The sequence below is a fragment of the Silurus aristotelis genome (genome assembly GCF_946808225.1).
Source record: "Silurus aristotelis genome assembly, chromosome: 22".
In the NCBI taxonomy this organism is placed as follows: domain Eukaryota; kingdom Metazoa; phylum Chordata; class Actinopteri; order Siluriformes; family Siluridae; genus Silurus; species Silurus aristotelis.
Window position 1 is genome coordinate 1,453,664 of NC_139595.1, and position 21,720 is coordinate 1,475,383.

Genomic DNA, 21,720 nt, shown 5'->3' on the forward strand with positions numbered 1-21,720 from the left:
CCTGTGTGAGTTTTGAGATCTTTGAGCAACTAAAACAGTGGTACAGACTTAGATTTTCTGGTTTTTTGAATAATTTATTGTTCTCAGATGTTTGCCAAATTTACATGTATTATAGAGGGCAAGACGAACTTAGGGATAGACTTAGTTTTGAATTTGACCAGAACATCATCCAGAGAGCCTAATTCCATATTCATATCTCTGGGGTGTGATGAAGCAAACTAAATGTGTTTTACTTGCCATCCCCAATGCATGCTGTGAATTTAACACAAATCAGAGAATGCTGAATTGTTGCCTATAAAATGGTAAAACCTTTTTCCAGATACACCTCAAATTCACAGCAGGCTTTAGGGAAATAAAGACTAGCACAGTGGTGCACTAAGTTTCACAATCACAATCACACCCTAATCTGGGATATGAGTTAAGAATCAGACTCTCCCATCGTGTCCCATAAGGCTCAGTACTGGGTTCTCTTCTTTTCTTCCAGTGCATTAGGGAAGTCAAGACTAACTCAGGGTTGTACTTGGTTTCCTCCTGTCACTCTACTTGGCTGAGATCTGAGCGCTTTAGTGTGTCTGAACTGTACATGTACAGAGTGGGAGCTTTTACATTATAGCAGCTATAAACAGACATTCCTCCATTACCTTCACTTTATTCTCTCTCTACGGGTAAACAGACAAAAGAAATCACAGCTTGTCATGCTACTGTGAAACTCCTCTGTCCTCTGGAAGAATGGGAGAGGACCCAGTACTGAGTCTTGTGGTACACTATGGCAGTATTTTACCCACTCATATCTCAGCTGTGGGGTGTGTTAGGGTAAAACTGCGTGCATTGCTGTGTTAGTTTTGACTATAATGCACGCTATGAATTTGGCAAAAATCAAATGTCATTTTTTTCATTTAGCGTTCTCATATTCACCCAAAATTCACAACATGCATTAGGGAAGTCAAGACTAAACCAGGCATTCAATTACTTTTGAATTTGACCAAAGGTGGACCCAGTACTGAGACTTGTGTTATACTATGTGAGAGTCTGATTCTCCACTCGTATCTCAGTGCTGGGTGTGTTTGGGCAAAACTAAGTGTACCAATGTGTTAGTCTTCTCCTTAGTAATGCATGCTGTTAATTTAAGTAAAAAAAAGAGAACACTGAAATTTTCTCCAAAAACATTTGTAAGGGGTTAACCTTTGTTCCTAGGACTTAGTTAAAAAATTTGTCTCTCACTTACAGGTAAAAAGAGAAAAGAAATCACAGATTGTCATGTGACCAAGTAACTAATCTGGAACTACTTACAGAATCAACATCTTCAGCCACACTGATACTTTCATAAGCAGGAAAACAGTGTCGGGATTTCATTCGGGAATAATTGATCGTTTCCTATCAATTCTGTATGAGTCTGTTGTGTTTGAGTGGACAGATAAAGTCAGTATGTGAGCTACAGTATAAAGTTGTATGACTCTCCTATTGCTTGTGTTCCTGTTAATGCAGACCTCTCCATCTGTGGCTTATTATAATTCTTATCTCCATCATGTAGTCAAAATGTTCATATTGTACCAGCTGAAAAAAAAAAAAGAATGACTCAGAAAAGTACAGTAAATAATTTATTTTGTATCATTTGAATAAAATCGTTTATGAGACATGGTTATGAAGACACACGGAATCGTTCAAGGTCTGATGAAGTCACCGTTCCTTGGAATGTGAAAGCGTCACAAATATCGGAAAAAACGAAGCATTACAAACAGACAACTGATTACAAAACGTAGACATCGGTTAAGTATTTTCTTCCCTTCTTACTTCCTCTGTAATGTTACCGTTCTGTACTGAAAAACATTGCATTAGATGCCGAAGCTCTGTAGTGTAGAATCTCAAAGCCGAAAAATGGCAACCAGAATTAGAGGTGCTTGTAAGTATAGGCACCCAGCTGTTGATTCCTGCAGTCCTTGTGCTATATGATGGTCACTGATCTTTTCACTGTAAATGGAATTTCCTACAATATCTCAAATAACACACATACAATGAGAATAATATTAACTTGTTTGTTTCGTAACAAAGCTCTTCCCAGCTGAGGAGATGCCCTCGAGGCTTTAGCGTTTGAGGTCATTGGGATAAAGGTGGTGTTTTTCCAGCACTGCGATGTGAAAGGTGCAGTGTGATGCAAGCAGAGGTAATCAGATGATCTCATAGCGTTGAGTATGAAGAACAATGTGGCGTGTACTGGAGTGGAAGGCACTGTGTCATTTAAACTACAACAATAGGTTTATTATTGAAGTCTAAGCTTTAGTTTTAATAATATTTTATACTGTATACACCGTGTGTGGTTGTGAGAGAGATAAATCAGTGGTCATTTAAAGATTTGTGGTTTGCAATCTGTAAAAAAAATTATAATGAATGTACTTCACTAATAACTTTCACTGAGTCAATGATTCCTGCACACTTCCGCACACTGTATCATATTAAACCACATTGAAATTACAAGTTGTACATAGAAAACCATTGCATTTTTAAAAACAAAATACATTCTATTAGATGGAGGCACATGCAAGCAAGTAAAAATAGTTTCCTACATACATATTTCTCAAAAAAAAAAAGGAGTTAATAGAAGCCGTTTGACACAGAGCAACAGCGAGGGAAATTAGAGACAAAATTATTTACTTTTATACAAACCAAAACATGGATTTCATGTAAAATCTTTACTAAATTTTCACGGAATGTATTAAGTTCAATATGAAAAACAAAACCCATTATACGTATACGACACACTGTACTATTTTTAACAACAGAAAGAGGTTTGGCTGGGATTAGTGCTGATCGACACAGTGCAGGCGGTTAAGGCAGTGTCACATGGCAGTGTTGATTAAATAAGGAACGAGGTGACGTGCGGCGACTACAATAAAATGCAGGGCTTTTTGTCCTTGAAGGGGTTTTCGGAAGCCGGGATGCCCATGAGCAGGGGGTCGTACTTGGCGTGTTCACTGCAGTAGCGCATGAGATCGGCTGAAGCTTTGGACACCTGAAGAAGACAAAAGACAGAAATTATTTCACACTTACACTCATGGGGCTGATTTGTAATTATTGCTCTGGGCTATGAGGGGTGTGTAGAGATTAAACTCGTCGGCCAGGACTAAAGCTGTGTAGAAATCACTCCAGCATGGTATAAATGTCAGAAAATAAATGAAAGCGTTACCTTTACCCTCTCGATACTGGCCTCGACCCGTAGCTGCTGTACCACCCTCTTCGCAAGAGCCAAGTTGTTTGAGCTGGACTTGGAGGACATCTTCACCAACATGCAACTGTGGGGACACATATACAAACACACAAACTTTTCGTTTTACCGTCTACAATTTATTCCTATCACTATGGTAATCACTGCAAATACTCAACAACGAACAAAGCGAAAAATAATTTTGCACCCCAAACCGTTTCTGGTCAGGAGGCTTGTGACAATGAAAGTCACATTTTAATCGAAGATGAATACGATTTCCATCTTATTCAATGAATAAGATTACCATTAGCATTAGTTCCTAATGCTTCATATTTACTCCTCGAATGGCTAAAACGGGAACGTTTTCTTCTCAGGTTCCTCTATTAATAGTGATGAGCCAGAAAAGAGTCTTGTATTTGGAACATTTTCTGAAAGGAAAATCATTTTTTTGGTGAAAAATTCAGCATTCTTAGATTTTAACCCCAGATTTACAGGATGCACTGGGGAAGTCAAAACACATTCATGAGTCTAATTAATTTTGAGTCGGAGGAAAAGAGTTAAGTTTCAAGTTTATTTCTATAGCGCTTTTCACAACAGACATTGTCTTAAAGCAGCTTTACAGAAAGAAAAAAAAAAAAAGAGGACCCAGTACTGAAGCTTGTGGGACACCATAGGAGAGTCTGGTTCTCTAATCATATCTCTTCTCCGCAGTGTCCTTAGCTGAAACTAAATACACCACTGTGTTAGTTTTGACATCGATAACATATGCTGTGAATTTGGCAAAAATCAGAGAAAGTCAAATATTTGTCAGATTCACCCCAAATTCACATTATATATTAGGAAATTCTGGACTAACTCAGGGGTACACTTAGTTTTGAATTTGAACAAAAGTGAACCCAGTACTGAGCCTTGGGGTACACCATAGGAGAGTCTGATTCCCCACTCATATCTTAGCTCTGGGGTGTGACTGGGCAAAACTAAGTGCACCATTGTGTTAGTCTTGATCTCTATAACGTACACCGTGAATCTGGAAAAATGGTCTGTGGTGTTTTTTTTTCAGTAAAATATTCATTATTTTCAGATTCAGACTTTAATGGGCAAGTAGGTGAAGGGAACAGAGGTGATGAGGAGGTAATGGGTAGGTATGGTTTTAAGGAGAGGAATGTGGAAGGGCAAATGGTGGTAGATTTTGCTAAAAGGATGGAAATGGCAGTGGTGAACACTTATTTTAAGAAGAAGGAGGATCATAGGGTGACGTATAAGAGTGGAGGAAGGTGCACACAGGTGGACTATGTGCTATGCAGGAGATGCAACCTGAAGGAAATTGGAGACTGTAAGGTGTTGGCAGGGGACAGTGTAGCTAGACAGCATCGGATGGTGGTCTGTAGGATGGTTTTGGAGGTGAAGAAGAAGAGGAGGAGAGTGAGGACTGAATGAAGAATAAGATGGTGGAGGCTGAAGGAGGAAGAGTGTAGTGTGAGGTTCAAGGAAGAGGTCAGACAGAGGCTCGGTGGTGTTGAAGAGGTGTTGGATGATTGGGCAACTACTGCAGAAATGATGAGCGAGGCAGCTAGAAAAGTATTCGGTGTGACATCTGGAAATAGAAAGCAAGACAAGGAGACATGGTGGTGGAATGAGGAAGTGCAGGAGAGCATAAGGAGAAAGAGGTTGGCAAAACAGAAGTGGGATAGACAGGGTGATGAGAAAAGTAGGCAGGAGTACAAGGAGATGCGGCAGCAGGTAAAGAGGGATGTGGCGAAAGCCAAGGAAAAAGCATACGAGGAGCTGTATGAGAGGTTGAACCAGATGACATACCGGTAGAAGCGTGGAGATGTTTAGGAGAGATGGCAGTGGAGTTTTTGACCAGGTTGTTCAACAGGATTTTGGAAGGTGAGAAGATGCCTGAGGAATGGAGAAGAAGTGTGCTGGTACCGATCTTTAAGCATAAAGGAGATGTGCAGTCTTGCAGTAACTACAGGGGAATTAAGTTGATCAGTCACACCATGAAGTTATGTTCCCATAACTTCATGGTGTGACTGATCAACTTAATACTGTTTACTGAAAAAAAAACACCACAGACCATTTTTCCAGATTCACGGTGTACGTTATAGAGATCAAGACTAACACAATGGTGCACTTAGTTTTGCCCAGTCACACCCCAGAGAGTAGTGGTAGCCAGGCTGAGAGAAGAGGTGACCATCTGTGAGCAACAGTATGGTTTAATGCCGAGTATAGAGAAGGACAGAAGGAATTGCATTGTGTATTTGTGGATTTAGAGAAAGCGTACGACAGAGTGCCAAGAGAGGAGTTGTGGTATTGTATGTGGAAGTCAGGTCTGTCAGAGAAGTATGTGAGGGTGGTGCAGGACATGTATGAGGACAGCGTGACGGTGGTGAAGTGTGCAGTAGGTACGACAGACTGGTTCAGGGTGAAGGTTGGACTGCATCAAGGTACAAACCCTTTCCTGTTTGCAGTGGTGATGGACAGGTTGACGGACAGGAGTCTCCCTGGACTATGATGTTTGCGGATGATATTGTGATTTGTGGTGAGAGCAGGGAGCAGGTTGAGAAGAGCCTGGAGAGGTGGAGATATGCGCTGGAGAGAAGGGCGTGACAAGGATGGACAAGATTAGAAATGAGTTTAGTAGAGGGACAGCGCATGTAGGATGTTTTGGTGACAAGGTGAGGGAGGCGAGATTGAGATGGTTTGGACATGTGCAAAGGAGGGACATGAATTATATTGGTAGAAGAATGCTGAGGATGGAGCCACCAGGTAGGAGGAAAAGAGGAAGGCCAAGGAGGAGGTTCATGGATGTGGTGAGGGAAGACATGCAGGTAGTTGGTGTGAAAGAGGCAGATGTAGAGGACAGGGTGGTATGGAGACGGATGATCCGCTGTGGCGACCCCTAATGGGAGCAGCCGAAAGAAGAAGAAGAAGAAGATTCATTATTCTCAGATTCAGCCCAAATTCACAGCATGCATTAGGGAAGTCAAAGCTAACTCAGGGTTGTATTTCATTTCCTCTTGTTTCTTTCCAAAGCTGAGAGTTTTATTGTCTAAACTGCAAATGAGCTCATTTACATTAAAGCAGCTATAAACAGTCATTCAATCTCTAGATTAATTTTATTCTCTCACTTACAAAGATTTAAACTACTCTTTCCAGAATGTTACATAATTATTAAAAAGTTTTATTCCAAAAATAACTTCACATTTGTATAAATAATGGCTGTTTAGTTTAAATGGGATCAACCCCCCTTTAATTTGATTAAAAGTAACAAACAGTGCTTTGTAACTTGGTTTTATTTTTACTTAGCATAACGTTTCATTACTTAACAACCAGATCAGAGTTAACCAGCTGCAGGCTTTAATGCATCTGCGTTTTACTCGTAACAATAGTAGAGGTCAAACCTGTGACCTCTGGCACATAAGTTATCCGACCCCTGGAACACGAAACACCCGCACTGACAAACAAAGTAATGGAAAATCAAGGCTACACACACTGATCAAATTTCTTTTGAATATTTATATAATTTCAAAACAGAAAGTTGCATCATAAAAGATTAAAGGAAGAAGAAAAGTAAATCCACTTGTTTCTTCTCTCTATTTTTCTTTCTCTTTATAAAAAAAAACCCAAAATGGGTCAATGTGGCCATATCAAGTTTTTATAAAATGAATGTACATTGTTAATTAAAAAAACATTAACTAAATCATTATAAGGTCAGTAAAGTTTTTATTTTATTAGCATGGATGCTAGTAAGCTACATGTTATTTCTAAATCTATGTTCAAATTTGGGAGCAAAATGGTAGGAATAATAATAATATGAGAACGTTTTTAATGGTTCAATGCGGTCTGGGCAAAACATCACATATACGTTTGCACGATACATATTAGGCATTTTTATCATTTAGCCAGAATTTCTCTGGGGTCCTAAAAAAGTCTAAAATTAAAAAAAAAATCTACATTTTAGGCCGCAAAAAATCGTAAATTCGCTGTTCTAGGTTTTAAATAGTTTGAACAGATCTTAATTTTTAGATGTCTAATGTGCATCGAAAATAAATGTCCCCCAGCACTTTACAATGTTTTTGTTTGTTAGTTTCCGTGGTGTGGTTCTTTCTTTCGCTGGACCAAATATAATTCGCTGTATTACGACTACAAATGAGACCAACATGCAGTCAATCAGCTTCCTGTTACTGGAGTGAATCTCTCTCGGATTGTACCTCAGCCGTCAAACTGATTCTATTTTTCACTTATGGCGAAGTGCAAGTTTAGCAATACTTGCAACAAAACTTAGTTTAGGGAAAATGAATTCAGGGCTCGGTTATGGCCAGGTGCTAACAACGTGTTTGTGTGCGTGTTCTTGATGTCGTAGGCCTTAAATTCCAATGTTAACGGTCTTAAAAGTCTTAAATTCAACTTTGTGAAACCTGCAGAAACCCTGTTTAGAAGATAGAAAAATGCAGGAGAAAAGTAGTAGCTGCAAATCTGTTGCAAAAATGCTTTCGTTGAATTGCATTGAGTTTTTAAAAAAGTAGGAATGGGATGTGCATATTTTTGAGCATCCCATTCCTTATTGAGTCTCCTTCTGCCATTATAATTACCTTCTGGGAAGATGTTAAAACCAGGGTTTTGTGGAGATTTGTGGGAATTCCATGTGTGTTAGTAAAGTCAGGTACTGATGTAGGTGAGGAAGTGAGGAGGCCTGAGGTGCAGGAGATTTGGGTCTTCCAAGTGAAGGGAAAATTTCATGCTACAGCATCCAAAAGTGTCCTATACAACCCCATATGGCTTCAATTTTAAGAGCTACTGTAAATGATTCTTCAACCATGAAATCTTTTGGTGAAACAGAAACAAAGCACGATGCATGTAGCCCTCAGTGCGTGCACAGAAAATGGACCTAATCACTACTTTCTGTCACATACAGTACAGCACACAGTCTCTGCTGCACAACACACCACCACACAATCAGCATGTTGTGTGGCTCCAAACAAAACGGAGTGTGTGTGTGTGTGTGTGTGTGTGTGTGTGTGTGTGTGTGTGTGTGTGTGTGTGTGTGTGTGTGTGTGTGTGTGTGTCCTCTCGGCCTGACGTCACCCACTCGGCCTAGTGTCATGCAAAATGAATGGCTGGTTCAAAAATAGCTTGTGTTCTGCAAATCCCCAAATGCAGGTGTGTGTGGAAAAAGTTGCGAGTGTATGTGTGTCCATCTGCACACAACAACATGAGGCCTTGGCTGCAATAATGGGCCATTATCACGACGCGCCCCAGCCCTAACCAAACACCGGCTCCTGGAGATAAAGCCCAACATACGTCAGCACGCGCACACACACACACACACACACACACACACACACACACACACACACACACACACACACACACACACATGAGTAAGGAGCGTTCAGCTCATATATTAAAACATATGAAATGGCATTATAGTGAAGGAAAAAAAGAATTGTAAATCAGGACCACTGAGCAAATACATCAACACACACACACACACACACACACACACACACACACACACACACACACACACACACACACACATTTTAGGTTACGCGTTTTTTCCAATATTCAACAACCTTCAGCCCCACATTCAGTGAACTCAGCTGCAGTTCCTCTCATTGTTTTATTTCCAGTATTTTCTACTTTTTCCTCGTACTACACACAAAACCAGAGTCTGGAAAAACCTCTATGTGCTGCTACGTTGAAAACCAGATCCATGCTGTAAAATGCTCCACTTGCTCTTATCCAGAGCAACTTACAGTTATTGTATTCATACAGTACAACAGAAAAGTCCAATCCAGCAACCATTAAGCTTCCACTTATAAGTAAAGCAAATACACCAATAAGCCATAACATTATGATCACCTGCCGAATATCGTGTTGGTCCCCTTTTGCTACTTAAACAGTCGTGACCCGTCGAGTATCAACAGCATGAACTTCTTCAGCAGTTCGAGCTACAGGAGCTCGTCTGTTGGATCGGAACCACACGGACCAGCCTTCACTCCTCACGTGCATCAATGATCCTTTCCTTCCTTGGAGCACTTTTGATAGATTCTGAACACCGCAGACCATTAACATCCCACAAGAGCTGCAGTTTTAGAGACGATCTGATCCAGCCTTCTAGACGTCTCAATTTGTCAAAATCTTTACGCTCGTCCATTTTTCCTGCTTCTAACATCAACTTTGAGGACAAAATGTTCACCTACTGCCTGATAAATAAATCCACCCACTAACAGGAGCCATGATGAAGAGATCAGTGTAAGTAAAAAGTAAAGCTGTACCACATGTGTAGGTTCACGCTCTTGACCTGCGATTTCAATCCCTGACATTGACCTTCACATTGACTTGAGTTTATGCTAATTATTTATTGCATAATTAAATAATTTACATTTATCAGATTGATTTATCCAGAACAACTTACAATTACCTCATTTGTCCAACTAAGAAACAATGGGATTAAGGGCCTTGCTGAGGGGCCCAAGGGTGGCAGCTTGATGTGGCTGGGATTTAAACTCAGGACCTTCTGATCTAAAGTTCAATGCTTTAACCATTAAGCTGCAACCTCCACCCTGAACAACACCAGTTTGATAAACCTGCCCTACACCTTGTTTCAGCTGTTTTAGATTCCCCTCGTTTTTATCCCTACACACTTAACTCTGGATTCTGGATTGTGATTTTCAGAAGAGGTGGTGTTGAATTTACTTATAACAACGATGATAAAAGTAGAAACAGAACAGTTTCTATACTAACGGCTCGTAAGAAGAAGGAGTTAATGTGTTTTTGCTGTTTTTATTAACTACAAGACGGAGATTAATATTTTCTCAGGTCAGAAATAAGTTTTACTAACACCACACACACACACACACACACACACAGACACACACACACACACACACACACACACACACACACACACACACACACACATGTGCAGAACAAACTCTCAGTCATTGTGTGTCGCTCTCTGGTGTCTCGTTCCTTCTAAATGCCTCTATTCAGCTGAGCAGTAAAGAAACGCACCACTATTCAGCTCAGACCAACGATCTCAATCTGCCAGTTCTCCACACGTACAGCTTCAAAAACAAAGTGTGTATTTAGAGACTCAGTGGCCACATGTGGATGGAGCGCAAAGTGAGACATTTCCCAAGGCTACAAGTCCAACTTTAACTTTAACTTTAACTCGCCTCACTGGTGGTCTCGAAAACAAGACCTCTGGAAATGTGCAAAACAATGAGATCATAAAGGTACAGTGTGTGTTACAGGCGAGAGTGAGTTATATGGAGTATAACACATACTCCCTATAACTCACTCTCGCCTATAACACACACTCCCTATAACACACACACACACACACACACCCTATAACACACTCTCGCCTATAACACACACTCCCTATAACACGTGTGTGTGTGTTTTATAGGCGAGAGTGTGTTATAGGCGAGAGTGTGTTATAGGCGAGAGTGAGTTATAGGGAGTGTGTGTTATACTCCCTATAACTCACTCTCGCCTATAACACACACTCCCTACTACCTATAACACAGTGTGTGTGTGTGTGTGTGTGTGTGTGTGTGTGTGTGTGTGTGTTATATGGAAGTGTGTGTTATAGGCGAGTGTGTGTTATAGGGAGTGTGTGTGTGTGTGTGTGTGTGTGTGTGTGTGTGTGTGTGTGTGTTATATGGGTGTGTATGTTATAGGTGAGAGTGTAACAGCACAGGCATAATGCTGTAGTATAAGAGGAATAAACCTTGAAAGTCATCTTCATTTTCAGTAATCAATCAGTAACTCTGCTTCATCACACCTTTGTTTTCCTTTAATTGCATGATGAAGAGTGTTTCATTCCTTACAAGCGCCAACACACCGCCTTCATGACTTTTCACCCCAGACGAGACATCATGCCAATCCAAAAGAAACCGACTGACCTCTGAGAGATTACGTCCGTCAAACATCAGATCGCATCACATGACCAGTTTCATATGATTAAACGAAAATTCCCGCAACAGTCACGCCGACTTCCCTTTCTGAGATCAGCAACCGCTGATGGTGTAAGACCATAAATAAAAAGTGCACACAGTGTGGGATACAAGCACATGATAAGAGACCAGGGGAATGAAGGCATGCAAACGTTATAAGGACCCACACACACACGTGAGAACTAAAGGAGATGATCAGCATGGATATGCATGTGAAAAAAGCCATGCCTGAGTAAAAAGAATTGAAGAAACAACATTTTTCAGACATTTTCTCTGAGATTCTGAAGTAAATATCAAGATACCAGACCCTGAGACGGAGCCTTCAGACTGCACCTGATGAGCAGCTGCATGGGGAGGTTTAAAGCCAAACCATGAGAAATGCGTCCATGCAGAACGAAGAAGAAATCATTTCCACCACAAAAGAGTCAACAGGCTTTTCTATAAACTCCACATACCCCAGTTTACATGCATTCAACGATTCAAACATCACAAACTTTATTACATCAAAGCCTCATTTTCATTACAGTTATGGATTTTGATTTATTTAATTTTTTCCAAAAACAGAGACACAAATAATAGATCATTTTAATAATTTACAATATGCAATATGTAGACTGTATGTACAACTGTACAAAAGTTATACACAGTGTTTACACCGTGTCCTAATGATGTAGTGTGGAGTTTATTATTAATATGAATTGAATAATATTTATCATTTCATTATTTATTTAGCAAACATGGAAGGAGTCTCCACTTAAAGGTGTGTGAAGTTTGTCACATAGATATGTCTGTGACAAATTCGAGAAAAAAAAAAAAATGCAGCTGTAAGCAGCGATTAATGGGGCCAAGCACTTTTTTCTTTTTCTTTTTTTTCTTTTGGGAAGGCCAGAACCATTCAGTGTTTTCCCCACAGGAATAGCGTAATACATCTGATGGCAACATATCAAGCCATTCCTCACATATTACCTCACTTACTGGTTTTAGTACTGCCCCAGTGCTTCTTCTGAATGAAGAAAGCAATTCAGGAGTAAAGTTTATACGTGTTTCCATCATCACACCGACTTCCTCTTAATGACATCAACCAGCGTAAAGCAGAAATGCTGTGTAGGTTTCTGAGGCTCTCCTCTACCAATACACCAACATTTAAATCCATTGTACATGAGATGTTCTATGTGCTCCATTCAAATCCAGTGGTGGATGAAGTAGTCGATACAGAAGGTAAAATGTGACTCCAGTAAGAGTAAAAATGTCCATTTAAACTTTGACTTGAGTAAAAGTACAAACGTTTTTTTTGCCTTTAAGTATCCAAAGTACTATGATTTCTTCCGGCTATAATGTTTCTATTATCATTTTATCACAACTCTCGACAAGACTCCCAAACAAGACTCGAATGTGACTCTCTGATCTATTAATAGAATGATATTAATGACTCAAACACTGATTGATTTCTATTACAATCATCATGAACACAAAACCTTCTTTTCAACTACTTAAAAATAGTCGCGTAAACGCGGTCACGTGTGTTGTGGCGAGTACGAGTCTGGAGTTTCATCATCATTTATATTAGCTAACATTAATAATATCAGCTTAATGACGTCTGTAAGTGGATGTAAGATGCTTTTCTATTTTGCATATTCAAATTTTAAATTTTGATTTGAGTCCTGATGCTGGCGTTTCTGGTTTTCTTTATTAAAGTGCAATTTTTTAATACAATATATTATATTGTTTTTATATTGTGAGAGGTTGTAGCTCAAGTTAAGGCATGGGACCTTGGATCCGAACGTCACAAGTTCAAATCCCGACCCCTGTTGGGCCCTTGAGCAAGGCCCTTAACCCTCCCCTGCTCAGTTGTAAGTCGCTCTGCAGACGGGCGTCTGCTAAAAGCCGTAATTGTAAATATTAAACAATTTCATGGATTATATTTCTCTTTGATGTAACAATTTTTTATAATTGATGTGCATTAAGTGTGTATGCACGTGCAGAAAATATTTTAATATTGTTTATCATTCTGCATCTTGATCTTATTTCTCATATATATATTCTTATATATACAGACACATGTTTAGGTAGACATCCTGACTTCGGTATCAAGAAGAATAAACAATAAAAGTTGTGTTCTACATGCACACACACACACACACACACACACACACACACACACACACACACACACACAGACACACACACACACACACACACACACAGGAAGTTAGCCATTATTAAAATGCAGTAACTTCTCATTTCCCAGGCGTTATCAGGCGATACTTGTTTTAAAGCCAAGATAAAGCGCTAAAGAGTGTAGAAGTGTTGAAGAAATCAGGAAGTGAAGTGACGTGGTGGTTGTGAGGGAACTTGTGTGGCACGCTGGCACCTGCAGGCTTTTTTTTCTCCACACAAGAGAAAAGGTCAAAAGATTTAGGGGCCTCTGTGGAGCTCGTCTGAGAGATTGTCTTTCGTTCTCTCCAGCAAAACAAATGCCCTAAACATGAGACCCCTCAAGGCCTCCTGCTTTCACAAAACCCCTGACGGGGAACCTTCTCACAATCCCGACTCTGTCCCGCCGGAGCCCCGAAGATCCTTTGTTAGAGGATCATCAGCATCGTGGCCACCTGAGGCTTCCTGCCTTCTCACTTTCTGCCAACACGGGTACACGGCTATTCATCAGCTCGCGACTCCGGCGGGGTGCGGCGTTCCTAAAACACGGCAAGCGATACTCTACATACCTCCCTAACACAGGGCTCGGCTTTACAAACACGGAAACAATGCCCAAATTAGAGCAATGCTGGTTATGAAATACGGTAAGGTCACGGTCCAGGGCACACCTTCACACTGCCATGTGATGCAGATTAGTCCGGGAAAAAAAAACCCAAAAGCCTACCGATGACTCAGCATTTCTTTTTTTAATCGGTGTTAAAACCTTAGATTACATTCAATCAAAAAATGTGCACAAGTCACAATCTCTCTTCTGCAGCTTTGCATTTTTAGAATTAGTTTTATTATATCTCATATATATATATATATTTATGAGCAATAACTTTAACAATTATTATAAATAAATTTTTATAATATATTTCATATCACATGCCTGGTTTTCTATTTAAATCAGATCTGAAAAAATAGATAAATAAATAAAATATGAATCTTTCTTTAAAATCTGCATTTGAATAAGAATTAATTTACATTTGCACTTTAATATAACAAATATTAGTATATATTATATCCTAATACACACTTTATAATCATGTTTAAATAAAGAAAACTAACAAATGGGATACAATTTATTACATTTTAAATGATTTACTATTTAAAAAGCAACGATTTAAGATTAGAATTAAATTTGCAATAAATATTTATGCTTATTATATTTTATTATATAAATGCAATTAAAATACTGTGTTTTTTTTGTTTATTGAATGCATTTTTAGAACAAACGATAGCTACTTTTACTTTATTGATTTGTTTGTTTATTCAAGGTGTTACATTTGTGTACATATTTAACGTGTTCATAAGGATCCCACCTCCCTGTATGGCAATAATGTGTTTCATCACAGCCCCTCATCATCCTCGGCTCCTGGTGCGAGTCACATGATGAGAAATCATCTTAAAATCTGCACCAGGCACAAAAAGTTAAAAAGCAGGCATTCGATCGTGGAGTCGTCTGATAAAGAGCGTTAATCAGAACCCTATGATTTTCTGTCTGCGGGTGACAGGCAGCATAAAAAGCAGGATTTGTGTAGGACAGATGTTACGTCCATCTGCACGTCTACATCCATCTGGATCTTAAAAGCAAACAGCAGCTGACAGGCTGAAGGTGAAAGAGCGAAACAGACCCGGCGGCGTCCTGAGACTGATGTACACTAACAGATAAATGTGGTAAATTAGTGCCACCATTTGGAAAGAGAGTAGAAGTGACTCTGTACCTCATCACACACTGTTCTTTTCCTAATGATTCATGTCTAGATGCACTTTTTCATGAGCGACGATCATCAACAAGACAATTTGTTGCATAAAGAAATGAAGGTTTATGTGCAGAATCAACATTGTGTGGTTCATTAAGTAAAAAAATCATGCTAACTATTTACCCTGTCCTGCTAGCTAGTAGTTTCGAGATTTTCATTGAACAGAACACAGATGTACTGAAGGTACCAACAATTTTCTCTTCCTCAAAAAACAAAAAAAGGAAGGAAGAAAACTCATGCGGTCACAGGAAAATCAGAACCTCTCCGAAGTTATATTTATTGATTTTTTTTATTTTACATATATAAATATATAATTATATAAATATATTACAAAAACCGCACGTCCTAAAGGTCTCATACACGTTTCTCAGCAGCTTCACACAGTCTTTCATTCGCCTAAAAACTTTAAGTTACCTTCAAAAAAGTAAAGCTTTATATCTGACTGCTGACACTGGAGACTCCTTCCAAAAAGAAACGTTCACCATATAATGATAATCATTTGCATCAAACAAATATAACAATATAATATTTAAATGACTCTTAAGAGTCAGAAATTTCCTCAAAATAAGGAAAATTTAAGTGGAATGGATGAATATTTTGTATTTTATATACTAAATATGCTTAATTTATGATCCAGTTATTTGCATTGAAAACAAAACTTAACATTGGTTTCAACAGTGTCTGTGAAAAGTTTTTACGTTTTTTTTTTAGACATATGCAGGTTCGTTTTGTGTCTATGAGCCAAACTCTGTAATGTAACGATATAAAGATTTCCTTCGACCAAACAAATCCATAAACGTCCAGATGTTCCACTTTATTATCGTTCAAAAATCCTCCCTTAGCAAGAAGAACAGCTTTACACGCTCTCAGCATCCGGGCAGTTACTTTCTCCAAACCTTCAGCTAAAATACTTCGCCGTGTCTCTTTTAAAACTCGCCAAAGATGTTCTTCACTAGATGGAGGCTTCCTTCTTGTGATGCAGTTCCTCCCAGAGCAGTTCAGTAGAATTTAGGTGCAGTGTCTGAGCAGGTTCCATGATAGATAAACACTCCAGACATCTGTTTTCTCTCTAAATAACTCGGACGTACACTTCGGCTCATGAAGTCGGTCCCAATAAGCCGCAACTAGATGGACCTTCATGGTGCTGAAGTATGGAATGGGAGCCATGTTGGTTCGGGATTCCTTTCACTATTTAACCTACATGTATATGTTTCTCGAATATAAATAGAAATGTGTCATAGCTACACGTATTTCATCCAAAACCTACTAGCAATGCTTAAAGTGACAGTTTGATGGAAATAAATACCGTTTAATCACCAAGTTTGCTGCATAGAAACAAATGGAACCTCCATGTGTCTGTATAGAACCATAAAAGACCATAAAAGTTTTAAAAATTGTTAATTATTATTAAAGTTGATGTTTTTAATAGCTAATAAAAAGACACTTGTGCTAATGCTACACATCAGTTTGTCGTGTCTTAAAGTCTGGGACAATATGAAATGATAAAAAAAAATGTTTTATTCGATTCAGCAGCTTCAGTGAAAGACCTCAAAACAAAACAATAGGGCGATAAGTAAAACACGAACGTTCAGCGACATCGTCTGGAGAGAAGTGGAACTGCATGATTTGTGGGGTTTTTTTTCTCAACGACACTTTAATCACTTAAATATATGTTCAGAAATGTTAGCATAAAACATGCTAATTATAAATACAGGGCACTTCTGGGTACTGTTTAGCATCACACATGACTTAATGCTAACAGCTCCTATAGTTTTTATTCATTTTCCATGTTAGCATTTTAACTTCAAATTATAAGTTTGAACTTATTTAAGACATTTTATACTGATGAGGTTTGTGGCAAAGTCTGAAGAAATGTATGACACACTTTCTGCTGGGTTTTTTTTTGTTGTTGTTTTTTACTAGGGATCATGAGTGTTGTTCAAACATTAGCAATAATTCCATGGAAGAAGTTTTGCAACCAGGACACCAAGCCAGACATCCCAGACTGACCAAATCTCAAATATGTCTTCAGCTGTGTTGACTAAACAAGTAAAGTGCAGCATTAGTCAGAATGCGTCATCTGTCACCGCTAACAATCAAGAGAACAGTGAGGGAGGAGAACTTGGACGCAACACCTCCCTGTTTAATGAGAGGGTGTATTCAGAGCAGGATCACTGCTTAGTCTGACATTTTTACTCATTTTGTTGTAGACATGCAAGGATTGTAGATATTTTCAGGGAAAAACCGTAAGTCCTCAAAACACAAAGTTGTGGGAAATCAGAAGTGATACATGAGATCTACCAAACCATACTAAATCTCACCCATCTCAGATCTCAGAGTGTAAAGTCATACCCGAGCAATACGGCAATGCTGGAAAATTTATATTTATTACAGAATGACTCTTAATCATTTTTATTCATTTGGAGTTTCATTTAATGTGGTGGTACATCCACAAAATTTCATTCTCTGTTCTGACTTTCATTACAGCTCTGAACAATCGCTCCGTGACTAGCCTAAGTTGATTTTTTCCTCATTATTGCAATTAATAAGACAATAAAACACGGCATGTCGTTTTACCGTGAAACCGCAACGTGCTACAAACAGATATTCGTTAGAGAATCTTCTCTTCTCATCACAGGACTGAAGGTCTTATACGTTTCTCTTTCTTAGACAAAGCTATTTTTTATCGTGTTTAAAAACGTGTGCATTGAAAAAATCTTTTATTATCATTATCAGCAACCGAAAATTGACCACATATAAAAAAATATAGCAGGTTTGAAGGCTGGTGTGGGATTTTGAGACATTTTCTAATCTGACGTTATGAATTAGATTAATACAGACAGATGTTTACAGATAATCAGGTATAGTTTTATACCTGATCCAAATTATATGCGATTTATTACAATTTATAGTTTTTTATTAACTTATTAAGAGTTATGATTATTGTAGCCAAATTTTATTTTTGCTACCGTACTCAATATTGTGACATAAAAACAGAATTAAATTACATACTGTGACAATGGAATAAATAAAGAATTAACCAAAATGTTTTTGTTACAAGTGGGAAAGAAGAAAATCAACACTAATATAGATATTAAAATTACACACACACACACACACACACACACACACACACACACACACACACACACACACACGTTTGTTCTGTAGTCTTGTTGTCTCTGTAAGAACTTTCTTGTCTTGTAATTCTAACACAGAACTATAAAAGTGGACATGTCGAATTTGGTTTAGTCCCTGGTTTGATCCTGGGCTCGGGTTACTGTCTATGAGGAGGTTTGCGGTCACATGGGTTTCATCTGGGTTCTCTGGTTTTCTCCCATTGGCGAATAAATACCAGGAACTAAGATGTGCAAAAGTGGTGTCTCTTCCGGTGTGTATTCAAACCTGGGTTCATCCCCTGATCCTTTGTCACTGTGACCACTGAATATGAGTGGATGGATGGATGGACGAATGAACGAACGAATGAATGAATGAATGACACTTGGGATTGTGTAACAACTGTGAACATCTGTTCTTCCGTTTTCTCTCTACTGAACTACTCAAAACAATCTTTTAATGAATCAGCCCGAAATGATCTTATGATAATTTCTTTATAAAACCAACACCAACCTCAAAATCTGATCATCTGACTTGACTTGTATTTATATGAAAATGTAGATGAAAGTATCATAATGTTAAGAAAACTAACCGCTGATTTCCAGCCTGGCTCATGCCAACACACAACAGACAAAGCAGTCACACTTCTACACAATTCCAAAGATCTACCTAAACCCAAGTATTGTTTCGATTTGTTTCATTTTTACCTTTAAATATCCCGAGTTTCTTCTCCAGATCCGTAAAGACGCAGTAAGTTGCTCCAAAAAGCCTCCCCAACACCGGACAAGCTGCTCGTTACGCACAAACAGCACTTAGATGCTGGTCTACAGTGTAATCAAGTGTTTTCACTTCGATAATAACAGTTTATAAGAGCTTTAGCGACGATACCAACAACAACATTGACGAAAACAAACGACCTTCCGCTGAACACGCTGCTTGCGCAGGACACGCACTTTGCGTAAGAAGCGTCAACACGTCTATTAGCGGACTCGCACTGAAAACAGCGTGTTAAATGAATACGTGTATTAGAATCTGTACATAAATTATTACATTTTGGATTTCGGTGTTATTGTAGCTACAGACGCTTAAAAGTTACTGTTTGTGTTAGTTTTCAGGATTACGCTTTGATCTCAATTGTGCAATTACCACATTTTCCAGCAGGTGGCGGAAAAAGCTAATAAATAGACCCTTAGGTGAAATTAGAATCATCTTTATTGCGAAGTAAGATGGATCGCATTTAAAAGAAATTTGGTGCTATAAAAATATAAAAAAACTATTAAAAAAGAGGAAATTAAAGTAATAAATTTCTAAAGTAAAAATTAAGGCAGTGCAAACGATAATATTTCCCAAATAAGTCCAAAGGTGCAGTGATGCGATATAGTAGCTATTGTTGATTGTGTTAATGTAACGCATCTATTAGTGTTAGTGGAGGCAGATCAGAGATTATGATGGGTCCTTGGTATTGTTGGTGAGGTCAGATGCATATGGAAATAGGTTGTTGCTTATTTTCTTGTTCTCCGCGAACAAATTGAACTCTTAAGTAAAAGTATTTATTATATTATTGTCTATTACGTCATTTAATATATATTAAGTGTTATTAACCATTTACTTGGTATTTAATTGGAAAAACAGAAACCTCTTCACTCTTCACAAAAATTATAGCTAAGGCTTTACTATGAAACGTTTGTATCTATGAAGCATTTAAGTTTTTAGAGATAAGTCACAGTGTCAGAAAACAATGACGTAGAATACAAACCAGGCAAGTGTTTCCGGAAACAGAAGCGTGATGATTCATGCATGCTGTTTCAACAAAGTGCTTTAAGCAGAAGGCAGTTAGCTTCCGTTTGCTATGTTTGTCCTTCACTGCAAAATGAAAATAAACTAAATTCCAACACTTAACATGAATTTGAATTTGTAGACAAGCATTAGCCATGTGTATTGTGTACAGTATCTGTATATTCTGTTGTGATAATTTGGTATTCTGTTCATTTTGCACTATGAAAGATAAAAGCAGAGATGTCATTTATTCACAAAGCTTTTAGAGTCAGCAGTACCCAGGTTCTTAATTTACCCTCATCTGGACAACCTCTGTGAAGAAGACCAACATTGTCTTCACTTCCTGCAGTAGCTGAAGAGGGCCAGCCTCCCACCACCAATCCTTACCACCTTCTACAGAAGAACCGTGAACCGTCTTGGCCAGCTGCATGACTGCATGGTTCGGAAACTGCAAAACCTGACAGCTGAGAGGATCATAGGGGTCTTCCTCACCTCTATTCAGCACATCTTTCATACACGCTGAGTACACAGAGCCTCTACCATTGTGAAGAATCTCCCACTCCCACTCCCACTCTTACTTCTCCCACAGCCTGTTTGAGCCGCTGCCATCAGGCACAAGGTTCTAAAGCATCAGGACCCACACTACAAAGTTTTGCAACAGCTTCTTCCACCAAGCTGTCAGAGCCCTGAACACCCTGGTGCCACTGATCACCATGTTTCCACCTCCTTAACTGTGGACATTAGTAGTCACTCAATGGTCATAAACACACACTCGCACTCGGCCACTAAAAATGCCCATTGCACATTGTAGAACATCTGCAGACATCTGCAAGGAACTTTAACTGCTTACTATAGACATTAGTTAAAATACACACACTGGACATTAAACACTTGCGCACCTTTGACTGTGCACTTGCACTTTATTTTACTCTGTTCTTAAATTACTTAAATTTTTACCTCATATTTATCTCACCTTAGCTTTGTTATGTTTAAAGTTTACTACAAGGCCAAAAATGGACCAGCGCCATCTTACCTCAGAGACCTCATCACACCTCGCAGTGCACCACGCTGTCTGAGATCCTCCAGCACTGCTTGACTCATACCTACTTCTCTCAGAATTAATTGTAAGTAAACTTCAATGTTCTGGCGCCGAGGTGAATGAACTTCCCCTAGATGTCCGAACAGTGGAGAGCCTGGCATCTTCAAGCGATGGTTGAAGACCTTCCTCTTCCTGAAATACTTAAACTAACACTTCCCAAGTTTCCTTTGTTTTAAAAAAGAATACAAAATCTTAACAGTGTTGTAGTCTGATTTATCTGAAGTTTGTTATCTGGTGTACCAGTGTCGATTTATTCCTGGATTGAGACTCAAAGCACTTTTGTAAGTCGCTCTGGATGTCTGCTAAATGCAGCAAATGTAAATGTTCTGTTAATTTATGATTAATGTTTACTCGTACTGTTTCACAGTCTATGCACCTTGGCCCGCTAGTAATGACATTTCGTTCTTTTGTATACTGTGTATACGAAAAAATGACAAAGTTTGAGTTGAGGTCAAGTGACACTCCTGTAGACTATGTTTAATTTTTTTTTTTACGTGGAGCAGTTTCAGAACAAACAATGTGAAGGTTAAGCAAATTAAGATTTCATATGGCAATGGCACCTGTCTTGTGTCTAACACTTGTGTCTAACACTCT

At 38.8% G+C, this 21,720-nt stretch overlaps 1 protein-coding gene across 3 annotated transcripts; it reads right to left on the bottom strand.

The window, feature by feature from the left end:
- Positions 1-1,587: 1,587 nt before the first annotated feature.
- Positions 1,588-21,084, bottom strand: gng12a (guanine nucleotide binding protein (G protein), gamma 12a). Of its 3 annotated transcripts, none has more exons than XM_083525261.1 (3): positions 21,061-21,084; positions 3,182-3,271; positions 1,588-3,007 (listed from the first exon to the last, which is right to left on the bottom strand). In XM_083525261.1, exons 2-3 carry the CDS (start codon positions 3,269-3,271, stop codon positions 2,882-2,884), a joined length of 216 nt encoding a protein of 71 aa, XP_083381387.1. In that variant the 5' UTR covers positions 21,061-21,084; the 3' UTR covers positions 1,588-2,881. The 3 variants fall into 3 exon arrangements, with proteins under 3 accessions (XP_083381387.1, XP_083381386.1, XP_083381385.1); XM_083525260.1 differs by lacking the exon at positions 21,061-21,084 and adding an exon at positions 18,959-19,270; XM_083525259.1 differs by lacking the exon at positions 21,061-21,084 and having other exon boundaries at positions 3,182-4,005.
- Positions 21,085-21,720: the final 636 nt, after the last annotated feature.